At 43.7% G+C, this 25,993-nt stretch overlaps 1 protein-coding gene across 6 annotated transcripts in view; it reads left to right on the top strand.

Annotated features, from left to right (window-relative positions):
* The window catches only part of NDRG3 (NDRG family member 3), a 90,374-nt gene that overhangs the window by 23,258 nt on the left and 41,123 nt on the right, over positions 1–25,993 (top strand). For 2 of the 6 annotated variants that reach the window (XM_054467243.2, XM_063659235.1), the window contains exons 2-3: positions 71–175; positions 14,940–14,975. In XM_054467243.2, the coding sequence (XP_054323218.1) occupies positions 119–175; positions 14,940–14,975 (93 nt within the window). In that variant the 5' untranslated portion in view covers positions 71–118. Of the gene's footprint in view, positions 1–70; positions 176–14,939; positions 14,976–20,818; positions 21,502–25,993 lie in introns of those variants that run through there. The other 4 variants (XM_054467244.2, XM_063659237.1, XM_063659236.1 and 1 more) reach the window with 3 other exon arrangements.

The following is a 25,993-nucleotide window of genomic DNA, read 5'->3' as shown; positions in this document are numbered from 1 at the left end:
AATGGATGTACTGTGACTATTCAACTTCTGGCTTAAGCCTTTTTCTTCACTTCTTTCTTTTCTGTTTCAGAGTTACTGATTTATTCTTGAGATTCCTCTACTCTCATCATCTAACCTCATGGATGAACTTCAGGATGTTCAGCTCACAGAGATCAAACCACTTCTAAATGATAAGGTAAAGACTTTTCTGTTTTCACTAAAATATGGACAAGCCTTTTCTTCTGATAGTATTTAATTTTCCGTATCATCTAAATAGTAACTTAAAACATATTTAGCTTGACTTTCAATGAAAGGAATACTTTAAAAAATCTATTTCTTTTTTTTTTTTTTTTTTTTTTTGAGACGGTGTCTCATTGTGTCGCCAGGCTGGAGTGCAGTGGTGCAATCTCGGCTCACTGCAACCTCCGACTCCCTGGTTCAAGCAATTCTCTTGCCTCAGCCTCCCAAGTAGCTGGGATTACAGGCATGGGTCACCATGCCCAGCTAATTTTTGTATTTTTAGTAGAGACAGGGTTTTATCATGTTGGCCAGGATGGTCTCGATCTCCTGACCTCATGATCTGCCCACCACAGCCTCCCAAAGTACTGGGATTACAGGTGTGAGCCACCGTGTCAGACCAAAAAACCTATTTCTTAAGCATCTTTTTGATGTTTCTCCCCTTTTATTTCTTCCTACTTTTGTTTCCATGAGCCACATTCAATCAAGTTATCTTTGAGATTTTTGTATTTTACAGATAGAGATGCTAAGGGAAAAAATAATGTGGCAATGTTAAGCAGAAAGTATGAGGGTGGGGCTGGGTGTAGTGGCTCACACCTGTAATCCCAGCACTTTGGGAGGCTAAGGCAGGTGGATCACTTGAGGTCGGGAGTTCGAGACCAGCCTGGACAACAAAGTGAAACCTTGTCTCTACTATAAATAGAAAAATTAGCTAGGTGTGGTGGCACACACCTGTAATCCCAACTACTCGGGAGGCTGAAGCAGGAGAATTGCTAGAACCCAGGAGGCGGAGGTTGCAGTGAGCCAAGATCACGCCACTGCACCCCAGTCTGGGTGACTCAGTGAGACTGTCTCAAAAAAAAAAAGAAAAGAAAAAGAAAGTATGAGGGTGGAGTTTGACTCACAATCAAAGTGTCTTGACTTTCAGTTTCAGTAAGGAAAATTTACCATCCATGGCTGGTGACGTACGTAGGCTGCAGTGTTCTCCCTAAAGTTTGCCAAGTCTATGCATAATGTGGTCTTTCTGTCAGTATCACAGTTTTCATCAGAGAGGACTAGATGTCAGTAATATACCACATTTTTATGTTAGTGTCAGAGAACTACACAAGGAGCAGATGACCAGCACAGTTGATGACCACTAGACGCTGGTGTGATATGATTTACCAAAAGAAAGGTCTTGGCCAGGTGCAGTGGCTCACGCCTGTAATCCCAGCACTTTGGGAGGCCAAGGCTGACAGATCACTTGAGGTCAGGAGTTTGAGACCAGCCTCGCCAACATGGTGAAATTCCATCTCTACTAAAAATACAAAAATTAGCTGGGTGTGGTGATGCAGGCCTGTAGTCCCAGCTACTTGGGAGGCGGAGGCAGGAGAATCACTTGAACCCAGAAGGCAGAGGTTGCAGTGACCTAAGATCATGCCACTACACTACAGCCTGGGCGACAGAGCAAAACTCTGCCTCAAAAAAAAAAGAAAAGAAAGTTTTGTTTTCTCTCTTGTTCCTTATTGTTCGGTAAATGTGCCTGAAATTCCTTCTTTTTTTTTTTTTTTTTTGAGACGGAGTCTCACTCTGTCACCCAGGCTGGAGTGCAATGGCGCAATCTCGGCTCACTGCAAGCTCTGCCTCTCGGTTTCAAGTGATTCTCCTGCCTCAGCCTCCTGAGTGGCTGGGATTACAGGCGTGCACCTGGCTAATTTTTGTATTTTTAGTAGAGCCGGGGTTTCACCATGTTGGTCAGGCTGGTCTCGAACTCCTGACCTTATGATCTACCTGCCTTGGCCTCCTAAAGTGCTGGGATTACAGGCATGAGCCACCATGCCCAGCTGCTTGAAATTCCTTCTTTTCCACTCTGTTCTTTTGGTTTATTGTCATTGTCCCTTCTTGAAATACTCTTGTAGCTTTGTATGAGTGAGGCCATGCCATCCTTTCCTGAGGGAGTGTTGACGGATGGGCGGAGGGGCGGGGAGGGGGTGTGCGGGTGACACCAGGAGATGATCTGTTGCTTATTACTTTATCTGCCCAAGGCAAGGCCCTTCACCTGCAGCCTCTGGAGCTGCTGACTTATTTTGTGCTTATTAATTTGCTTTTAAATCCTGCCACCCCCATTTTCATCCCTGTGACCTCTCCATTCCCACTCCCACCCCTTCTTTTATCTTTCACCAGACTTCTCTCTCCCTTGGCAAGCTGCAGGCTTTTTTTTTTTTTTTTTTGAGACGGAGTCTTGCATGGTCACCCAGGCTGGAATGCAGTGGCACGATCTTGGCTCACTGGAACCTCTGCCTCCTGGGTTCAAGTGATTCTCCTGCCTCAGCCTCCCAGCTGCACGCCTTTTTTTTTTTTTTTTTTGAGATGGAGTCTTGCTCTGTCACCAGGCTGGAGTGCAGTGGCGTGATCTTGGCTCACTGCAACCTCTGCCTCCCGGGTTCAAGCGATTCTCCTGCTTCAGCCTCCCAAGTAGCTGGGACTACAGGTGTACACCACCATGCCCAGCTAATTTTTGTATTTTGACTAAAGATGGGGTTTCACCATGTTGGCCAGGATGGTCTCGATCTCTTGACCTCTTGATCCACCTGCCTCGGCCTCCAAAAGTGCTGGGATTACAGGCGTGAACCTCCACGCCCGGCCACTGCATGCTTTTTTAACCTCCATTTGGTTTCTCCTGCTGCTTCCCCTCATATTTCCAGAAAACTCTCTCCTTTAAGTACCATTTGTGTATGTGTGTATGTGAAGGGCTGTGCCAAAAATGTTGTGCCTAGGAGAGGAGGAAGGAAATAAAATCTGAGCCAGGCACACACCTATAACCGGGCTCACACCTGTAATCCCAGCACTTTGGGAGGCTGATGCGGGAGGATCACCTGAAGCCAGAAGTTCAAGACCAGCCTGGGCAACAAAGGGAGATCCTGTCTACCAAAAAATTAAAAAAATTATCCAGGTGTGGTGGCAGATGCCTGTAGTCCCAGCTACTTGGGAGGCTGAGCTGCGAGGATCACTTGAGCCTGGGAGGTTGAGGCTGCAGTGAGCTGTGATTGTGCCACTGCACTCCAGCCTGGGCAACAGAGTGAGACCCTGTCTCAAAAAATAAATAAATAGAGAAAGAGGCTCTCTTTCTCTCTCCCTTCCCCTGCCATATGGGGACACAGCAAGAAGGCAGCTGTCCACAAACCAGGAAGAGATTCATCATGAGAAACTGAACCCTTCTAGAACCTTAATCTTGAACTTTGCAGCCTTCAGAACTGTGAGAAAATAAATTTCTGTTGTTTTAAGCCATCAAGTCTATGTTATTTTGTTATGACAGCCCAAGTAGACTAAGACACAAAGCAGTGTCTCACTTCCTGACTTCTATCTGCTCCTCTTTGATAGGCCTATGCTGTTCCTACCCACTTCCCACATTCCACGTTACTCCTCTCTCTCCCTGAGACATAAGTGCTCCTGTGCCATCACATGAGAACTCTCTTGGCTCTCGCCAAGCAGGTAGATAGGCAAGAGGCCCTCTTTAGATCATGGCACCTCCAAACAAAGACTTCCATCCCGTTAGCCTCCATCTCCCCCTCCACAGTATGTGAATGCTTCTGTCTTTGCGCAGCAAGTGGATGGTTTTGTGTATGTAGTAAAAGGTATAATGATAATAATGCCTCTCATCCATTACTTCATTTGAACATCCCAATAGCTTGATGAGGAAGGGAGCACAGATAAATTTATTCCCACATTGCCAGTGAGTAAACGAAGGCTAGGAAAGGTAAAGTAGCTTACTCTTATTGAGTATCAAAGAATGCCTGCTGTATGGCAGGATTTCTCACTGTTGATGTTTTGGGTTGGATAATTGTTTGTTGTAGAACACTGCTCTGTGCGTTGTAGAATGTTTAGCAGCATCTTTGGCCTCTACCCACTAGATGCTAATAGCACTCCCCAGTGGTGACAACCAAAAATGTCTCCAGGCATTGCCAGATGTCCCTGGGAGGCAAAATTTCCTTGGTTGAGAACCACTGGTGTAGAGGAAAAGCCTCCAGATTTGCATAGAAGTAGACGGCTTGAGGGTTTTGTTGTTGTTTTTGCCTGTCCTGCTATGATTTATTATGTCTTATGTGCCAAGTGCTTTACATACATTCTCTCTAATTCTCAGAATATCCCTTTGAGATAGATAGTATTATTCCTACTTCACAGATTAAAAATCCGAATGAAAGGCTGGTTTGCCCAGTAAAGAAGTGGCAAAGCCAGACAGAAACAGAAATCTTTCCTACTCTTAAAACCTGAGCCGTTTCCACTGTGTTAATCCTATAGATGTTTTGGCATCACCTTTGTGGCTTGCCCTGTCTCTTTAAGGAGAAGCCTAAAAATGTGTAGTATTTCACCTCATCCTTCTGTCCGTTATCCTCATAAATATACTGAAGACATTGCTGCATCCTCCAGGCTTCAGGAAGCTAAAGGAAGACTAGAACCAACCTTTTACCATGAAATTTGTCCTGAGATGACTTGTAAGGAGGCATTCTCAATATAGCTTTGAGCAAGGCTTATGTTGTCTCTTGTCATTTGTTGGTACTTTTCCCATTTTATTTTAGTATGCCTGTAATTTTGTCTACGGCTCAGAATTGTCAAGAAGTGGATAATTTTGCCATACTTGTTTTGGCTCTAGTGATGAAAAGAAGCAACCACCGGTACTTTGTTTTGCGGGGCAGAAATTGCATGGGCATATGAAATGATTTTTAAAATAGCATTTAACTATTTTCAGAGCACTTTCACAAATAATATCTAATTTTAATCTTCCAGTCTCTTGTAAAGTAAGTAGTTGAAGATATTTTAACTCTATTTTACAGATGACACTGAGAGGTTTGTGACTTGTTCAGAGCTAGTGTCTGTTAAGTTGGTGAAGCCAGGCTAGAACCTACATCTTTTGACTTTGACCTGGACCTGGGAGTCTAGGGTTCTTCCCACCATCTACTGCCTCTTGTACCTGGTTGTTCCAGGCTCCTCACCCAAAAGACCTTGTAATAAACAGGAGAGTAGACTGTTTTGCTTCATTTTCCCTGCCTTCCTCTACCTACTATGGTTCAGATACTACCGAAACCTGTGAAAGCCAAAGGTGAGGCTTGAGAAAACAAGTAGAAGGCCACACTTGGCTTCTGAAGAATTGAGGAAATAGCAGAAAGGGGAATAAATGTTTAGTAGAGAGAACAGAAAAAAGTTATATATTTTGTTTTGGTTGTTACAGTAGAAAGTGAGGTAAATCTTTTTTTTTTTTTTTTTTTTTGAGATGGAGTCTCTGTCTGTTACCCAGGCTGGAGTGCAGTGGCATGATCTCGGTTCACTGCAACCTTCGCCTCCTGGGTTCAAGTGATTCTCCTGCCTCAGCCTCCCAAGTAGCTGGGATTATAGATACCTGCCACCATGTCCAGCTAGTTTTTGTATTTTTAGTAGAGACGGGGTTTCACCATGTTGGCCAAGCTGGTCTTGAACTCCTGACCTCAAGTGATCCGCCTGCCTCGGCCTCCCAAAGTGCTGGGATTACAGGCATGAGCCACCGCACCCACCTGAAAGTGAGATAAATCTTACTGCAGTTTAAGTTTTCCTTTTCTACTAATCACACCATGTAAGCAGAGGAGGGAGGAGGGTGTTAGAACTAGAGGAGGGAGAACCCTGGGAACAACATTTTGTAACCTCCAGGACAACAGAGAGAGCCAAAGCGTTTGTGCCAAGGGCTTGATCTGTTGCCCAGACTGGAGTGCAGTGGCACAATCATGGCTTATTGCAGCCTCCTGGGCTCAAGTGATCCTCCTGCCTCAGCCTCCTGAGTAGCTCTTGCCACCATGCCTGGCTAAGTTTTGTATTTTTTTTAGAGACGGAGCTTTGCCATGTCGAAACTCTGGGGCTCAAGCCATCCACCCATCTCAGCCTCCCAAAGTGCTGGGATTACAGGCATGAGCCACTGTGCCTGGCCCCAGGATCTTTTTTTTTTTTGAGACAGGGTCTCTGTCATCCAGGCTGGAGTACAGTGGCATGGCCATGGCTTGCTGCAGTCTCTACCACCTGGGTTCAAGCAATTCCCACCTACTTGGGAGGCTAAGGTAGCCTCCCAAGTAGGTGGGACCACAGGTGTGTGCCACCATGCCTGGCCAATTTTTAAATTATTTGTAGAGAAGAGGTCTCACTATGTTGCCCATGCTGATCTGAAACTCCTGAGCTCAAGCAATCCTCCTGCCTCGGCCTCCCAAAGTGCTGGTATTATAGGCATGAGCTACCACACCCAGCTCCATGGTTGTTTAAAAAAAAAAAAAAAACCTAGGGGGAGAGAGAGAAAAGAAAAAGCAGCTGAAATTAAAAATAGATTTATTGACATTTTCATCAAAGAATATTCATGAAGTGCTACATCTAGTGTGGACTAAAGTAGGTGTCCCTTAATGTACTAAGACATGATTGTTACATTTGTTGTCAGAAGTGCTCTAGATGGGACTGCAGCAAGAAATGGGTTCCAAAGCAGGTAGTGATGCCACCGTTACAGACCAGATGACCCTCACCCAGTTACAGGAGGCAAGAGATCCACATCTTAGCCACACCTTAGCAGAGTGCCCATGGGATTTTTAGAGTGGAAATTGTACTTTTTCAGCAATCTGCAGAGGATTATCTGATTGTAGATAGTTTTATCCAAGTATCCAACCTCTTTATAAATTTCTTTATGAAGTCTGTTTCTTAGTATATTTTGAAGGTAATGATTGCTATAGATACTTAAATATACATATATATATGCACACATATATAGGATTTTTATTCTTATCCCTGGATTATCAGTTTGAACAGATTTCTACTTGAAAACGATTTGCTGGGCCTGGCACGGTGGCTCACGCCTGTAATCCCAGCACTTTGGGAGGCCGAGGCAGGTGGATCACCTGAGGTCAGGAGTTCAAGACCAGCCTTACCAACATGGAGAAACCCCGTGCCTACTAAAAATAAAAAATTAGCCGGGCGTGGTGGCACGCGCCTGTAGTCCCAGCTACTCGGGAGGCTGAGGCAGGAGAATGGCGTGAACCTGGGAGATGGAGCTTGCAATAAGCCGAGATTGCACCACTGCACTCCAGCCTGGGCGACAGAACAAGACTCCGTGTCAAAAACAAACAAACAAAAAAAACAAAATTAGCCGGGCATGATGGCACATGCCACAGCTACTCTGGAGGCTGAGGCAGGAGAATGGCTTGAACCCAGGAGGCGGAGGTTGCTCTGAGTCGAGATCGCACTATTGCACTCCAGCCTAGGCAACAAGAGCAAAACTCTGTCTAAAAAAAAAAAGAAAATGATTTGCTGATTTTTTTTTTTTTTCTTTTTGAATTGCAGTCTTGCTCTGTCGCGCAGGCTGGAGTGCAATGATGTGGTCTCGGCTCACTGCAACCTCTGCCTCCCGGGTTCAAGCAATTCTCCTGCCTCAGCCTCCCGAGTAGCTAGGATTGTAGGCGCCCGCCACCACACCCTGCTAATTTTTGTATTTTTAGTAGAGATGGAGTTTCACCATCTTGGCCAGGCTAGTCTCTTGGCAGGCTGGTCTCGAACTCCTGATCTCATGATCCACCTGCCTCAGCTGCTCAAAGTGCTGGGATTACAGGCGTGAGCCACCGCGCACAGCCCTGCTGATGATTTTAATACACTGATTTATTATACTAGTTGATTATATGAATCTTTATTATTAAAGAAAAACTGAGTATTTTCTGAGCATATGTAACTCTTCTTGCTTGTACAGTCCCCCATCTTTGTTTCCGCTTTTTGTTGGGAAGGATTATCTGTTTTGTGTATGGCTTTTTAATACAAAGTCATATTTTATTCTCTTTAACAGTTTTTTATCAGCTTATTTCTAAAAGCTTTTACTATTGCACCAACTCATTTTCTCTACTTTGTCCCTAGCATGTCAATTACATGTAACCTTTCCTCTTTGGTATTCGTTTCTTCCTCAAATCAAGTATCTCTATTTTGAGAGGTTCATAACCTCTACAAAATGATGTTTATTGCACTCATTAAGTGTCAGGACCAGGAACAGAGTGGTGAATCAGACACAGACCTTTCCTTTAAATTCACAGAACAGGTAAATTCACTCAAAATCTCTTTCTATTGATAGTTGGTCTAAGGTCTTATCTATCTCATCTTTCGTCTATCTCATCTTTCATCTATCTCATCTTTCTTTACATTATGTCTGTTGCTTCTGTCTTTTGAAACTATTTATGCCTTTTGACCAGATCTCATGTTAGGAAACTACATCTCTCTTCTCCCTAGCAATGACTTGTTTTTGAAACATTTCTGCTTTTCACACCCCCCTTTTTTTTCATAATTCACTTGAATCATTGACCCGTTCCTAATTTCTTTTTGCTTATTCTCTAAGCTTGTAACTGTGAGGCTTACTTGCTTTAATTTACCTTCTTGGGTTGCTTTATTTACCTTCTACATATGGCCACTAAGCTCCATCAGAAAACTTTCCTCTTAGCTGGCTTCTACTTTGACTGCAACTTTCAGTAATAATTAATGGCTTTCCTTGATTTTTTTCCTTTTCAAATTATTCTGTTGTTTTAATATTTTCCTTGAATCCCTTTCTGCTGCTTAAGTCTGCTTAGTGTAAGAATTTCTCTGAATATGGAATTAATGGCATCTTTGAAAGGTACAGAAAAAAAGAAAGCACCCATAGCCTGAAATTTCTAGAAGTTTTGTTAGAGTGGAACCATATACTGTGAACATCAGAGACAAACAAACTGAAGCAGGAGGATTGCTTGAGCCCAGAGGTCAAGGCTGCACTGAGCTATGATCATGCCACTGCAACTCCAGCCTGGGTGACAAAGCAAAACTCTGTCTCAGAAGGAAAAAGAAACAGGGCAGGTGCAGTGGCTCACGCCTGTAATCTCAACACTGGGAGGCCAAGGTGGGCAGATTGCTTGAGCCCAGAAGTTGGAGACCACCCTGGGCAACATGGTGAAACCCCATCCCTATTAAAAATACAAAAATTAGCCATTTATGGTGGCGCGTGCCTGTAATCCCAGCTACTCTGGACGCTGAGGCAGGAGAATCGATGGAACCTGGCAGGCGGAGGTTGCAGTGAATGGAGATTATGCTACTGCACTCCAGCCTGGGCAGCAGATCAAGACCCCATCTCAAAAAAAAAAAAAATATATATATATATATATATATATATATATATATATAGCCGGGCATGGTGGCACATGCCTGTAGTGCCAGCTACTCAAGTGGCTGAAGCAGGAGGATCGCTTGAGCCTGGGAGGTCAATGCTGCAGTGAGTTGTGATCATGCGACTGCATTCCAGGCTGGCTGACAGAGCGAGACCCTATCTCAGGAAAAAAAAAAAAAAAAAAGAAAAAGAAACAAGTCTCTAGGGAAGGGCCCCAGAAGGCACTCAGCCTTTTAGAATTCCCCCAATGAGTAGTATTGAACTTTTAATGAGTACAGAGAATAAATAATATGGCCTCAGTTAACCATAGTTGAGTGAAGGACCAGCTAATGATCCCCATTCAGAAACTGGAGCCAATTACTGTCAAATAGACCCAGTCATTCCCATTTTCCAGGGTGATTACTCATGAAGCTAGAAGCCATTCTCCAAGAGGGTCTGGGATCGCTCTCAAAAAAAAAAAAAAAAAACAAACCAGGTGCGGTGGCTCACACCTGTAATCCCCTGTAATCCCAGCACTTTGGAGACCGAGACGGGCAGATCACAAGGTCAGGAGATCGAGACCATCCTGGCTAACATGGTGAAACCCCGTCTCTACTAAAAATACAAAAAATTAGCCAGGCGCAGTGGCGGTTGCCTGTAGTCCCAGCTACTTGGGAGGCTGAGGCAGGAGAATGGCGTGAACCCAGGAGGCGGAGCTTGCAGTGAGCCAAGATCATGCCACTGCAACTCCAGCCTGGGTGACAGAGCGAGACTCCGCCCCAAAAAAACAGCCAGGAAAACAAGTGCTAAATAGTCTTCGCTCAGTTATTGGTACCTTTTATCTGGGAGTATAGCTATGAACATGGGATTGAGAACACAAAGTTGTTTTTTGCTTGGTACTCAACAAATAAGACATAGCTTGAGGTTCTTGAGGGCATTGCCTTTCTGCTTTTGGCGTGCGCCTTTGTGCTCATGTCAGGAACCAAGGGCTTTACAGAATGCCTCATGGTCATGGTCACATCATTGTAAGAAAGGAGAATTCATGGATACAATGACAGCTGCTTCCCAAAGAGCTCATCAGAATTTGTGGCTCTATATTCTATGAGATTTTAATTCAATCTGGAGTGATTTTTTTCTAATCTTAAAATAATCGCTAAGGGAACCTCTGGGAATTGTTAGATTGAAGCCCTAATATGGTCTGTTTAGGCATCATTATAAATCATTCCTTAAAAGGTTAGGTCAATCTTTACATCTTTGTATTTATTTATTTTTTATTTATTTATTTATTTATTTTATTTTTTATTTTTTATTTTTTTTGAGACGGAGTCTCGCACTCTCGCCCAGGCTGGAGTGCAGTGGCGTGATCTCCACTCACTGCAAGCGCCACCTCCCAGGTTCACACCATTCTTCTGCCTCAGCCTCGCGAGTAGCTGGGACTACAGGCACCTGCCACCACGCCTGGCTAATTTTTTTTTTTTTTTTAGTAGAGACGGGGTTTCACTGTGTTACACAGGATGGTCTCAATCTCTTGACCTCGTGATCCACCCGCCCCGGCCTCCCAAAGTGCTGGGATTATAGGGGTGAGCCACGGCGCCCAGCCCTTATTTATGTATTTTTTTGAGATGGAGCCTTGCTCTGTTGCCCAGGCTGGAATGCAGTGGCACCGCCTTAGCTCACTGCAACCTCCACCTCCCAGGTTCAAGTGATTCTCCTGCCTCAGCCTCCCAAGTAGATGGGACCTACAGGCACGCTCCACCATGCCTGACTAATTTTTTTTCTTTTTTTTTTTTTTTTTTGAGACGGAGTCTCACTCTATAGCCCAGGCTGGAGTGCAGTGGCACGATCTCAGCTCACTGCAACCTCCGCCGCTGGGGTCCTGGTTCAAGCAATTCTCCTGCCTCAGCCTCCCAAGTAGCTGGGATTACAGGCACGTGCCACCATGCCCAGCTAATTTTTGTATTTTTAGTAGAGACAGGGTTTCACCATATTGGCTAATCTGATCTTGAACTCCTGACCTCATGATCTATCCGCCTTGGCTTCCCAAAGTGCTGGGGTTACAGGCATGAGCCAACGCACCTGGCCCTTTAAATCTTATATTACAAAATACTAAATTGGGTATTTTTTTAGGGTTTTCTCGCCCCTTTTTTTCTAGTTTTCTAATTTCAGAAAGGGAAGTACATGCTCATTGTACATAATATAAAGAAAATTATAATCACCCATAACCTCTCTCTGCAGAAGCAGCTGCTATTGTTAATGTTTTTGTCTTTTATTTGTTTATTTATTTATGAGACAGAATCTCACTTTGCACCCAGGCTGGAGTGCAGTGGTGCGATCTCGGCTCACTGCAGCCTCGACCTCCCAGGCTCAAGTGATCCTCCCACCTCAGCCCCTCAAGTAGCTGGGACTATAAGCATGCACTACCATGCTCGGCTAATTTTTTTTTTTTTTGCATTTTTTGTAGAGATGGGATTTCATCATGTTGCCTAGGCTGGTCTTGAACTCCTGAGCTCAAGTGATCTGCCTACCTCAGCCTCCCAAAGTGATAGGATTATAGGCATGAGCCACTGTGCCCGGCCTTTTAGTCTTTTTTAATGCATATTTTCATGTAGCCAAGGTCAAACTGTAAAGACTATTTTGTATCCTACTTTCTTTTCCCTCTTACTAACCATACATATCTTAAGCTGGAATGCAGTAGAAGTTTTTTTTTTTTTTAACCCAAAATTTTAACAGAATTTCCTCAACATTTAATTTTTTTATATTGGCTTATTTGTTTTATAAATCTGTATCAAGCACCTGATTTATACCAGGCCCTGTGCTATATTTGGAGGAAGGTACAAGTTGAATCAGAAACCAGAAACTCACTGGCTGGCCATTTATATCCTACAAAAACCATCTATCCTAATCCATGAAAGGACCCTTTCTTTTGCTTGTCATAGTCTGTCTGTAAATTAAACACAATGATTTCTCTGAAGAAGTCCTCAGACATTTCTCAGGGCTAGTAGGAGCCATGGAACATTATGCTCCTTTTAATCAATAGCAACATTCCTTGGAAATGTGCTGCCCAGTCCCATCTGCACAGTATCTTAGTTGTCTTTCCATACTGTGACCGTATCAGACTTTTTGTGAATTCGGTTTCGTGTTAGGAATAATACTTTACAGTCTCTACCATTCTCTTGCCCATTCTCAGTGGCATCTGCAGTCTCTCTATGATTGGTAATCTGTTGTGACTTTACTGCCATCTTTAGAAAGTCAAGGGCTGCTCTTTCATAACCTTATTCCTTCAGAAGCTTTTGGCTTCCAGATCAGTGCTGTCCAGTAGAACTTGCTGCAGGCATGGAAATGTTCTGTGTCTGTACTGCCCAAGAGTATGAGCACTTGAGATATGGCTAATGTAACTGAGAAACTGAGATTTTATTTTATTGAATTTAAACTTAAATTGTACATATGGCTAATGGCTACCATACTGGATAGTGCAGCTCTAGATAGTCCCTCTTATGGAGTGGATAGTTTGTTTCTTTGGGTGTTTATACCACACTGGGCTGTGATTTATTTATTTATTTATTTATTTTTAAATTTTTTTGAGACAGAGTTTCACTCTTGTTGCCCAGGCCGGAGTGCAATGGCATGATCTCAGCTCACTGCAACCTCTGCCTCCCCGGTTCAAACAATTCTCCTGCGTCAGCCTCCCGAGTAGCTGGGATTACAGGCATGCACCACCACACCTGGCTAATTTTGTTATTTTTAGTAGAGATGGGGTTTCTCCATGTTGGTCAGGCTGGTCTCATACTCCCAACCTCAGGTGATCCGTCCACCTTGGCCTCCCAAAGTGCAGTGCTAGGATTACAGGTGTGAGCCACCGCACCCAGCTTGGGCTGTGCTTTTTAACCTCTCTTTTGTCCAGCCAGCAGTGTAGTTGGTGGGATCCCAAAGAACTATTTCTTTTTTCTTTTTTTTTTTTGAGATGGAGTCTCGCTCTGATACCCAGGCTGACACGCAATGGCTCAATATTGGCTCACTGCAACCTCCGCCTCCTGGGTTCAAGTGATTCTCTTGCCTCAGCCTCTCAAGTAGCTGGGATTACAGGTGCCTCCACGCCCAGCTAATTTTTGTAGTTTTTTAGTAGAGATGAGATTTCGCCATGTTGGCCAGGCTGGTCTCAAACTCCTGACCTTGGGTGATCCACTTGCCTTAGCCTCCCAAAGTGCTGGGATTACAGGCATAAGCCACTGCGCCCGGCCCGAAGAACTATTTCTAGGAGGATCATCTTGAAGGGAGATGGGACTACTCAGTATTTTTTGGGGATCAGATATCTGGAGTATCTCTGGAGGGGCAGCTTTTGGGAAGCTGTTAGGAACCTTCTGGAAGTCATTGTAGAGGCAGAATAAATAGTCGTGATAAATCAGTTTCTACATAATGGGAGACTTTTTTCAGGAAGGGGGTTACACTTTGTGAGAAATCAAGTAGAAGTTTTCTTTTATTCCCAAATACATCACTTGTTACCTTTTTTTTTTTTTTCCTTTTTTGAAATAGAGTCTCGCTCTATTGCCCAGGCTGGAGTGCAGTGGTGCGATCTCAGCTCGCTGCAACCTCTGCCTCCCAGTTTCAAGCAATTCTCCTGCCTTGGCCTCCCAAGTAGCTGGGATTACAGGTGCACACCACAATGCCTGGCAAATTTTTGTATTTTTAGTAGAGACTGGGTTTCACCATGTTGGCCAGGCTGCCCACAAACTCCTGACCTCAGGTGATCTGCCTGCCTCAGCCTCCCAAAATACTGGGATTATAGGCGTGAGCCACCGCACTCGGCCCCTTTTTTATACTCTTATGACTTGCAATTCTGGCATCTGGAATGCTGGAAAAATGCTTCTGAATTATTGCCATTGATTTTTTTTTCCTCAATCAGTCATTATTATAATATAATCCCTTTTTAGAAGCTTGGTGAATTCTCCGTCAATTTTTTGACTATGTTTGACTTTTTAAATGATTCAATGACTTGTCCTTTTTCTCTATCAGCGATTTCATAGGATGCAACAGATAGGCCAGTGTATTAAGAACCTTGTTTTGTCTTTCTTTCCCTCCTTCAGTAACATTGCCTTTCTTTGTTACATTTCAAGGCTTCCATTTCTGATCCATCCATATCTTTGTCCTCTTCCTGATCCTTTCTTTAATTCCTGGTTCTGCACCTGTTCTCCTTCACCCTTCTCAGCTTTGGTCTCCAACTCTTTTCCTCCCAGGTACTTCCGTTGTGTGTTCAAGGTGTGCTTCCAGACTGTGGTCCATGTTTTACCCTCTTCCTACAAATTCTCACTGCTCTCCTTAGGTAGGAAGGCAAGAAGTTACAAGCTTGCTAGAAAACTAGGCCCCTTCCCTTTATCTTCTCATAAGCCCACTAAAGCATAATCTCACCTCTGAAGATTTAGCCTTTATTAACACATGTTCATAACCCACTCTGCCTCTGAAACCTTCTGATGAGAACTATTTCAGTTTTATGGCAACCAAGAGGCTGCACATGCACTGCTTTCACTGTGAACTGAATTTGCTACACATGTGGGGAAACCATGTGGGGAAACTGACTGTGTTTTCTGTCTTCTGTTGACAGAATGGTACAAGAAACTTCCAGGACTTTGACTGTCAGGTAAGGACTGTACAAGCAAGAAGGAGGCTCTGTACAGGATCTCTGGAGTGTTTCCTTTCCTGTGGTGGTGGTCTTGTAGAAGTGGATCTCTCATTATAGCTAATAATGAGTCCTTAATGTTCGTTTGGTCATTGGATCAAGTTCGCTTAAAATGATTTGCAATTGTTGGCCACGGGCATGGGGGCTCATACCTAAAATTCCAGCACTTTGAGAGGCCAAGGCAGACAGATCACTTGAGGTCAGGAGTTTGAGACCATACCAGCCAACATGGTGAAACCTCATCCTACTAAAAATACAAAAGTTAGCCAAGCGTGGTGGTGCATGCTTATAATCCCAGCTACTCAGGAGGCTGAGGCAGGAGAATCACTTGAACTCAGGAGACAGAGGTTGCAGTGAGCCGAGATCGTGCCACTGCACTCCAGCCTGGGTGATAGAGTAAGACTCCATCTCAAAAAAAAAAAAAAAAAAAAAAAAAAACTGATTTGCTATCGTGTTCAGAAATTGCCTGCCAGGTACCTGTTTTATGATTGTAGGTTACTGAATAGAGCTGTCTCTTCGTGATTAAGATCTCTTTTCCTCACATGATATTGGAAACGTCATTTGTCATAGGTGGCAAATGGAGGGTTGCTACCTTACCGCAGAGAAGATAGGAGAAGGGCAGATGGAGGAGAGATTTCTTGACAGTAAAATCTTTCCCTAAAAGAAATCTTTCCCTAAATTGTTATGAATACAATATGCAGATTTCTCTTGGGTTTATGTTTGGAAATGCAAAATTCAACTTGACTCATCAGTGTTTTCTAAATGAAACTGTTCTTCCTGGTCTGCTTTTGCATCACCTCTGTTGCCAGTTTGAAAATCAGTAAAATGAACCAGCAGTTCTCCATCTACCTCTTTTATCTGTTGACTGGTCCTGAAAGAAATGGGACTAAGGGCCGGGCACAGTGGCTCATGCCTGTAATCTCAGCATTTTGGGAGGCTGAGGTGGGCAGATCACCTGAGGTCAAGTGTTCGAGACCAGCCTGGCCGACGCGATGAAACCCTGTCTCTACTAAAAATACAAACATTAGCTGGAGGTGGTGGTGTGTGCCTGTAATCCCAGCTACTCAGGAGGCTGAGGTGGGAGAATTGCTTGAACCTGGGAGGCAGAAGTTGCGGTGAGCTAACACCACCACACTTCAGCCTGGGCAACAGAGTGGGACTCTCTGTCTCAAAAAAAAATAACAATGATAAATAAATAAGAAAAAGAAAACATGGGAGTAAGAAATAAGTACATGGAAATGGAAACCTTATAAGCTGGGCAGCCTGACCCTCCCACTTTTGGGATAGATGCCATAGCAGTAACAGAAGTGACATGAAGTAGACCTAGAGGGTACTAGCAGTAAAGGACGGTGCTGGCAACGTCCTTGCTTCCAGTATTCAGCTAACGTGTATACCCACCAGCAAAGTTATTTTCAGATATGCGTTTTATGTTAAGTACAGTGGAATCTCTAAGCATTAGCATCAGAAGAAAGAACTATTTGTAAGCAAACCAGTTATAATAATTTGAGTACCTACTGTAGGGTACCTACTAAACATACAGTATCTTCAATACTTAGAGCAATATTACAAGATGGTTTTTTTTTCTTTCTTTTTTTTTTTTTTTTTTGAGACAGAGTCTCACTCAGTCGCCCAGGCTGGAGTGCAGTGGCGTGATACTGGCTCATTGCAACCTCTGCCTCCTGGATTCAAGTGATTCTCCTGCCTCAGCCTCCCAGTAGCTGGGATTACAGGGGCCCGCCACCACGCCTGGCTAATTTTTTAAAATTTTTAGTAGAGATGGGGTTTCACCATGTTGGTCAGGCTGGTCTTGAACCCCTGACCTCAAATGATTCGCCCACCTCGGCCTCCCAAAGTGCTGGGATTACAGGCATGAGCCACCACACCTGGCCAAGATGGTTTTTCTTGTTTCTGTTTTATAGTCAGGAAATTAAGAATTAAGTTTTATAACTTGCCATTGAGTGGTTGGGATTGAAAAACCCCATTCTTCTTGAATCTGTTGCCCATTCTTTCCCACCTGGACATGCCCAGAGCTGAAATGTAAGGAATTAATTGTCCTTAAAGCTGAGGTTCCTTGGAAGAACAGATGAGACTCACTTTGGAAGGGTCAGGCTCATAGTATAGTTACAGATTTCTGAATCTCAGTTCCAAACACGTTTGTAATAACTATTTGGTAGTTTGTATATAGAACATAATCAGCCTAGTGCTGATACAGTCATTCACTGTAGGCAATGGCTCCTTTCCTCTAAAACAATAAGTTACGTTATTTTTTAATAAATAGTGACAGTCAAGTTTGGGTTTGATTGTTTTTAATTTGATCTAACTTCAGTTATGGTTTGGATCCTAGGTTGAACCAGTAGAGCTTGATTACTGTTAATATTTGATATAATTTACCAAGAAGGAAAACATTAGAGAGAGAGTGACAGTAAAATTCAAGGTGAGGAACTCCGGAAATAGGATATGTGTACATGTATACTCCTGCCCCAAAGTGTAGAAGTATTAATTTTCATCAAATTCAGCACCTCCCCCGAAGTAAGAAAATTAGAATATAGTGGGGTGCGGTCACTCACACCTGTAATCCCAGCACTTTGGGAGGCTGAGGTCAGGAGTTCATGAGGTCAGGAGTTTGAGACCAGCCTGGCCAACATAGTGAAACCCCGTCTGTACTAAAAATACAAAAATTAGCTAGGCATGGTGGTTTGCATCTGTAATCCCAGCTACTCAGGAGGCTGAGGCAGGAGAATTGCTTGAATCCAGAAGGCGGAGGCTGTAGTGAGCTGAGATCCTGCCACTGCACTCCAGCCTGGGCAACAGAATGAGACTCCATCTCAAAGAAAAAAAAGAAAAAAAGAGAAAAAATTAGAATATAAAAGATTACATACTTGTTGCAAAATAAATGAGAAAACACCAAAAAGTAAATAAATAAAAATCACCTGTTATTTCACTAGTGTTAATATTTTGGCATATGTCATTTGAGATTTTTTTTCCATACATATATATAATTGTAGATAGGAAATTGAGTTTTAGAAATATAATTATGAATCACTTTTTAATATTAAGGCTTAAAAATAGTCTGGCAAAAATTCTTGATACTTTGGGTAAAGCTTTAAAATAGTAACATGTTCTGGCCTTGTGAAATAGAACTTTTAGTTCTGTTCTGATAGAAACAGAAAGGCTGGGTGCTATGGCTCGTGCCTGTAATCCCAGAGCTTTGGGAGGCTGATGCAGGAGAATCGCGTGAGCCCAGGAGTTTGAGACCAGCCTGAGCAACATAGGGAGACCCCGTTCTCTACAAAAAACTAAAAAAATAAAAAATTAGCTGGGCATGATGGCATGCGCCTGTAGTCCCAGCACTTTGGGAGGCTGAGGCGAGTGGATTGCTTGAGCCCCGGAGTTTCAGACCAGCCTAGACAACATAGTGAGACCCCAGTCTTTCTCTCTATATATTACACACACACACACACCTATAGATAGATAGATAGATAGATAGATAGATAGATAGATAGATAGAATATTACATTTATATATATTTAGAGACGAGGGTCTCACTATGTTGAGTATATATGTATATGTATATATGTGTGTGGGTATATATACCCACACACATACATGTAAACTATATAGATATATTACAGATAACTATAGCATCTGTCCCAACACTCTCTAATATACATGTATATGATATACATATATACACATGTAGTATACCTATATGTATATTAGAGTGTTGAGACAGATGCTATAGTTTATATGTGTATGATATATTGCTTTAGATAAATAACACTTATTTTGTGTATAATCAGAAACAAATTTAGAAAACTTAGAAAAACATAAAAATAAAGATTGCTTATAATTCTGCAGGTAGATCACCTGAGATCAGGAGTTCGAGACCAGCCTGGCCAACATGGTGAAACCCTGTCTCTACTAAAAATACAAAAATTAGGCCAGGCATGGTGGCTCACACCTATAATCCCAGCACTTTGGGAGGCTGAGGTGGGCAGATCACCTGAGGTTGGGAGTTCAAGACCAATCTGACCAACATGGAGAAACCCCATCTCTACTGAAAATACAAAATTAGCCGGGCATGTGCGTGCCTGTAATCCCAGCTACGTGAGAGGCTGAGGCAGGATGATTGCTTGAACCTGAGAGGTGGAGGTTGAGGTGAGCCGAGATCTCACCATTGCACTCCAGCCTGGTCAACAAGAGCGAAACTCCATCTCAAAAAAAAAAAAAAAAAAAAAAAAAAAAAATTAGCTGGGCATGGTGGCAGGTGCCTGTCATCCCAGCTATTTGGGAGGCTGAGACAGGAGAATGGCTTGAACCCGGAGGCGGAGGGTGCAGTGAGCTGAGATTGAGCCTTTGCACTGCAGCCTGGTTGACAAGAATGAAACTCTGTCTCAAAAACAAACAAAAAAAATCTTGTATAACAAAAACTATACCCAAGCCTCATACAGTAGCCTGCTTATTGGAAACTATAACAGTTCATACTAATAAAAATATTGGGGCCGGGCGCAGTGGCTCACGCCTGTAATCCTAGCACTTTGGGAGGCCTAGGCGAGTGGATCATGAGGTCAGGAGATCGAGACCATCCTGGCTAACACGGTGAAACCCCATCTCTACTAAAAATACAAAAAAATTAGCCGGCATAGTGGCGGGCGCCTGTGGTCCCTGCTACTTGGGAGGCTAAGGCAGGAGAATGGCGTGAACCCAGGAGGTGGAGCTTGCAGTGAGCCAAGATCACGCCACTGCACTCCAGCCTGGGCCATAGAGCAAGACTCCGTCTCAAAAAAAAAAGTTGACATTTCCTAGAGTATGTTATCATGCAAATATAACTAAACTAGTTCAGACTAGCCAGAAAGAGGAAGAAATAGTAACAGGCATGAAATGATCATGATTTAGCATGATTTAGTTAAGTTTAGAAATATGGGACAAGTCAAATCGTGTCATTCCAGTGACAACACGTTTATTGAAGTCAGAGGACTCAAGAAAAAAGTGGAAGTTGGTTATCAAATAATGGTAATATCTTAAACTCTTACATTCTTAAAAGGCTTTTTTTTTTTTTTTTTTAAGATACAGGGTCTCAGCTGGGCACAGTGGCTCACGCCTGTAATCCCAGCACCTTAGGAGGCCGAGGTGGGTGGATCACCTGAGGTCAGGAGTTCGAAACCAGCCTGGCCAACATGGAGTAACCCTGTCTCTACTAAAAAATACAAAATTAGCCAGGCATGGTGGCACATGCCTGTAATCCCAGCTCCTCAGGAGGCTGAGGCAGGAGAATTGCTTGAACCCAGGAGGCGGAGGTTGTGGTGGGCCGAGATCGCACCATTGTACTCCAGCCTGGGCAAAAAGAGCGAAACTCCATCTCAAAAAAAAAAAAAAAAAAAAAAAGATACAGGGTCTTACTTTGTCACCCAGGCTGGGGTGCAGTGACGTGATTAAAGCTCACAGTAACCTCGAACTCCTGGGCTGAAGCAATCTTCCCGCTTCAGCCTCCTGAGTAGCTGGGACTACAGGCACATGACACCGTGCCTGGCTAATTAGAAAATATATATTTTTTTGTAGAGATGGGGTCTTGTTCTGTTGCTCAGACTGGTCTTGAACTTCTGGCCTCAAGTGATATTCTCACCTTGGCTTCCCAGAGTGCTAGGATTACAGACCTGAGCCATCCTGCCTGACCTTAAAAAGACCTTGTGTTTAAGACTACAGCTTTCATTAGGTGGGAGAGACAGTCCAGAATAGAGAAGTATGTCAAGGACCTTTATGATTTCACATTGTTTTATAAACATGGAGAATAAAGGGATTATGTTCAAGAAGTGCATAGCCTTGGAGGTAATAAATAATCAGTAAGTACTGGGAGAGCCGGGGAATGGTGGCTCATGCCTATATTCCCAGCACTTTGGGAGGCTGTGGCGGGAAGATCACTTGAGCCCAGGAGTTTGAGATCAGCTTGGGCAATATAGGGAGACCCCATCTCTGCAAAAAATTTAAAAATTAGCTGGGTATGGTGGCAAGCATGTGTGCTCCAAGCTACTTGCGGGGCTGAGGTAGGAGGATCATTTGAGCCCAGGAGTTCAAGATTACAGTGAGCTATGATCACACCACTGGACTCCAGCCTGGGAGACAACGACGAGACCCTGTTTCAAAAAAAGAAGAAAAGGAAAAGCAAAGAAACTGCTGGGAGAGATGGGAGAGATCTATGACCAGAGCCTATCAGATGCTCCCTTAGACTGTGCTCTTTGAGCACAGGCTCATTGTGTAGTCACACTCTAGAATGCTGGGGTGGGAGAGGAGATAACTGGATAAAGAGCCTGTAAAACAGATGATAATTGACTAGACAAAAAGGTAGCAACAGCACGTTACTCCCTGCAGTGGCCTAACAATTGAATCAGCTCCTTAGCCAGGGTCTCTGCACATTCATCTTCAGATGGAGTTTTTTTCAAGCTGTTCATTCACAAGGTCACGAAAAATATGCATGCCAATCAGCATGGAGGTGAGTGCTTCCTTTCTTTTTGTTTTTTATTCTGCTAAGCATATTTACATTCACATACTTTGAAAATGAAGAACTTTGAGACATTGACAACTAGGGGCTGCTCCAAAAAGGGCAATGATCAGGGCCTAGGTCTCTTGGATACTTTTGTTGTTACATGACTTGAGGGCATATTATGGCATGGTAGGGGCTGAGATATCCCTAAAAATTTGAAATTTTGTAAGGAGCCAATTTTACTTCTGAATATCATCCAGATTATGAAATGGCAACAAAGTAGTAACTTTGCCCTATTCCTTTATCTACTTTTTTTTTTTTTTTTTTTTTTTGAGACTGAGTCTCACACTGTCACCCAGGCTGGAGTGCAGTGGCGTCATCTCGGCTCACTGAAACCTCCGCCTCCTGGGTTCAAGCAATTCTCCTCCCTCCTGAGTAGCTGGGATTACAGGCGCGTGCCTCCACGCCTGGCTAATTTTTGTATTTTTAGTAGAGACGGGTTTCACCATGTTGGTCAGGCTGGTCTTGAATTCCTGACCTCGTGATCCACCTGCCTCAGCCTCCTAAAGTGCTGGGATTTTACAGATGTGAGCCACCATGCCCGGCCTCCCTCATCTACTTTTAAAGTATTGTCTTTTACCCCATCTGTTATATCTCCCTTTTTACCATCCTTCTCCTGACCTTCCCTGGCAGCTCACTGTCTCATCCCCATCCACCTCCTGTGTGTACACACGCACACACACACACACACACACACACACACACACACACACACACACACACACACACACACACACCCTACCACCACCACCACCACCAGTTACCATCAGACCTTCCCTGGCAGCTCACTGTCTCATCCCCATCCACCTCCTGTGTACACACACACACACACACACACACACACACACACACACACACACACACACACACACACCCTACCACCACCACCACCAGTTACCATCAGACCTTCCCTGGCAGCTCACTGTCTCATCCCCATCCACCTCCTGTGTGTACACACACACACACACACACACACACACACACACACACACACACACACACACACACACACACACACACACACACACACACCCTACCACCACCACCACCACCAGTTACCATCAGTTACCGGGCCTTGGCAAGGTCCTGCTATGCTTAGAGCCAGAGTATAAACTGGTGTTTCCCTCAGTTCTCAGCAGTGGCCAAACTGGAATCTTTAAGCAGGACCCTACTGAAGGTTTGAGTTTGACAGAAGACAGGTTCCAGCAACCAGATTGTCAAGGTGACAAGTTGTTGGACACTCTCTTTAATTTGGATTTGCCTGTAGTGTCACTCCATATGGCAGACACTTTCTCCTTCTCTCCCTTTTTCTTGCTGCCTCCCCTGCTTTATTCTTTATATCTCTCAAGAAACAAAACATGAGAGATATTGAAATCTCCTTTAGTTCTCTTTAATAATTTATCCATTCCCAGAAGGAAACAAAGTTCTAAAGTTAGTGTACCTTGTTTCTCCTCCAAGTTTTTATACTTTAGTTATAGGTTGGCTGTGCTGGCTCATGACTGTAATAGCGCTTTGGGTGGCCGATTTGGGACAATCACTTGAGGCCAGGAATTCAAGACCAGCCTGGGCAAATATGGAGACCCCGTCTCTACTAGAAATCTAAAAAATAAAAATTAGCCAGGTGTAGCAGTACGCGCCTGTAGTCCTAGCTACTTGGGAGGCTGAGGTGAGAGGATTGCTTGAGCCCAGGAGTTCTATGCTGCAGTGAGCTATGATCACATCACTGCACTCTAGCCTGGCACTAGAATGAGATCCTGTCTCTAAATATATATGTGTATGTATATGTATGTATACATATATATAAATAAACAGAATCTATAGTGTCGCTTTTTAAAATATTGGCATAAGTGGTATATTTTTAATATATATCCTTTTGCATCTTGCTCTTTTACATTTTTTTTGAAGATTTTCTGTGTGTATTAATGCTAATAATTCTAGTTCATTTTTATCTGTATGTCATTATATGAATAAATCGTAATTCATTTATTAATTTCCCTATTGATGAATGTTTGGGCTGTTTCCAATTTTTTTGACATTATAGAGAAGGTTGTGATGTTTATACCCTTGAACAACACAGGTTTGAACTGTATGGGTCCACTTATACATGGCTTTTTTTTCAATACATAAATTGGACTTTTTTTTTTTTTTTTAAGAAAGGGTCTTGCTTTGTCACCCAGGCTGGAGTGCAGTGGCAAGAACATGGCTCACTGTAGCTCAAGTGATTTTCCTACCTCAGCCTCCGAGTAACTGGGACCACAGGCATGCACCACCAGGCCTGGCTATTTTTTAAAAATTTTTTGTAGAGACAGGGTCTCACCATGTTGCCCAGGCTGGTCTCAAACTCCGGGGCTCGAGCAGTCCTCCTACCCCAGCCTCCCAAAGTGCCGGGATTACAGGCATGAGCCACCACACACAGTCAGAAAGCTTTTGGAGATTTGTAGCAATTTGAAAAAACCCACAGCAGGACGGGATGGCTCATGCCTATAATCCCAGCACTTTGGGAGGCCAAGGCAGCCAGATCACCTGAGTTCAGGAGTTTGAGACCAGCCTGGCCAACATGTTGAAACCGTATCTCTACTAAAACTACAAAAAATCAGCCAGGTGTGGTGGCGTGTGCCTATAGTCCCAGCTACTCAGGAGGCCAAGGCAGGAAAATCACTTGAACCCGGGAGGTGGAAGTTGCAGTGAGCTGAGATTGGGCCACTGCATTCCAGCGTGGGTGACAGAGCAAGACTCTGTCTCAAAAAAAAAAGAAAAAGAAAAAAACTCGCAAATTATGTAACCTAGAACTATTGGAAACATTCAGAAAAAGTTAGGTATGTCATGATTGTATAAACTATATGTAGACATTAGTCTATTTTATCATTTACTAACATAAAATATACACAAATCTATTACAAAAAGTTAAAACTTATGCACGCACTTATAGATCATACATGGCACCATTCATGGTTGAGAGAAATGTAAACAAATGTAAAGATGCAGTATTAAATCTTTTTTTTTTTTTTTTTTGAGACAGAGTTTCGCTTTTGTTGCCCAGGCTGGAGTGCGATGGCGCAGTCTTGGCCCACTGCAACCTCTGCCTCCTGGGTGCAAGCGATTCTCCTGCCTCAACCTCCCGAGTAGCTGGGATTATAGGCACCTGCCACCACGCCTGGCTAATTTTTGTATTTTTTAGTAGAGATGGGGTTTTGCCATACTGGCCAGGCTGGTCTCAAACTCCTAACCTCAGGTGATCCACCAGCCTCAGCTTCCCAAAGTGCTGGGATTACAGGTGTGAGCCACTGCGCCCAGCCCTGAACAGGTATTAATGCAGACAAAAGTGCCCTATTCTGGGGGGTAAAAAAAAAAAAACCTGCCACAAAGGACATATTAGTAAGGAAGAGAAATGAGTACCAGAATTTAAGGCAGGAAGGGATGGGCTAACTCTGTTTTGTGTAAATGTGGCCAGGTTTATGATCAGGACTGCCCTATCTTCAAAATTGCAAACCCCTAAGCTTTGAAGGGAAACGAAAAACACCAGCTGCCGGTGTTTTGATTGTACAGCTAGAAGGCCTAGATAATGAGAACACTTTTTCTGGACTGGTTCCATCTACGCTTTGTCCCTGAAGTCACAAAATACCTTGCCAGTGAGAGACTGCCTTTCAAAGTTCTTTTGATATGGACAATGCCCCTGGCCACCCAGAACCCCAGAACTTCAGTATTGAATTAAATACTGAAGGTATCTAAGTGGTCTACTTGCCCTCAAACACAGTATTTCTGATTCTGCCTGTAGAGCAGGGGGTCATAAGGACCTTTAAGGTTCATTATACATGGTACTTTATGAAACAGATTGTCAATACTATGGAAGAGAATCCCAGTAGATGGAACATCATAAAAGTCTGGAAGGATTACATCATTGAAGATGCCATTGTTGTTATAGAAAAGGCCAGAGGCGGCCAGGCGTGGTGGCTCACGCCTGTAATCCCAGCACTTTGGAATGCCGAGGTGGGCGGATCATGAGGTCAGGGGATCGAGACCATCCTGGCCAACAGGGTGAAACCCCGTCTCTACTAAAATACAAAAAATTAGCTAGGCATGGTGGCGCACGCCTGTAGTCCAGCTACTTGGGAGGCTGAGGCAGGGGAATCGCTTGAACCTGGGAGGCAGAGATTTCAGTGAGCCGAGATTGTGCCACTGCACTCCAGCCTGGCGACAGAACAAGACTCTGTCTCAATAAAAAAGAAAAAAAAGAAAGAAAAAGCCAGAGGCCACGCGCGGTGGCTCACACTTGCAATCCCAGCACTTTGGGAGGCCAAGGCAAGCAGATTGCTTGAGCTTAGAAGTTCAAGGCTAGCCAGGCACAGTGGCTCACGCCTGTAATCCCAGCACTTTGGGAGGCCAAGGTGGGTGGATCACCTGAGGTCAGAGTTTGAGACCAGCCCAACCAACATGGTGAAAC

The sequence above is a fragment of the Pongo pygmaeus genome, chromosome 21 (genome assembly GCF_028885625.2).
Source record: "Pongo pygmaeus isolate AG05252 chromosome 21, NHGRI_mPonPyg2-v2.0_pri, whole genome shotgun sequence".
Lineage (NCBI taxonomy): Eukaryota > Metazoa > Chordata > Mammalia > Primates > Hominidae > Pongo > Pongo pygmaeus.
The sequence above is the reverse complement of the archived record's forward strand: the minus strand, read 5'-3'. Positions and strand labels throughout refer to the sequence as shown.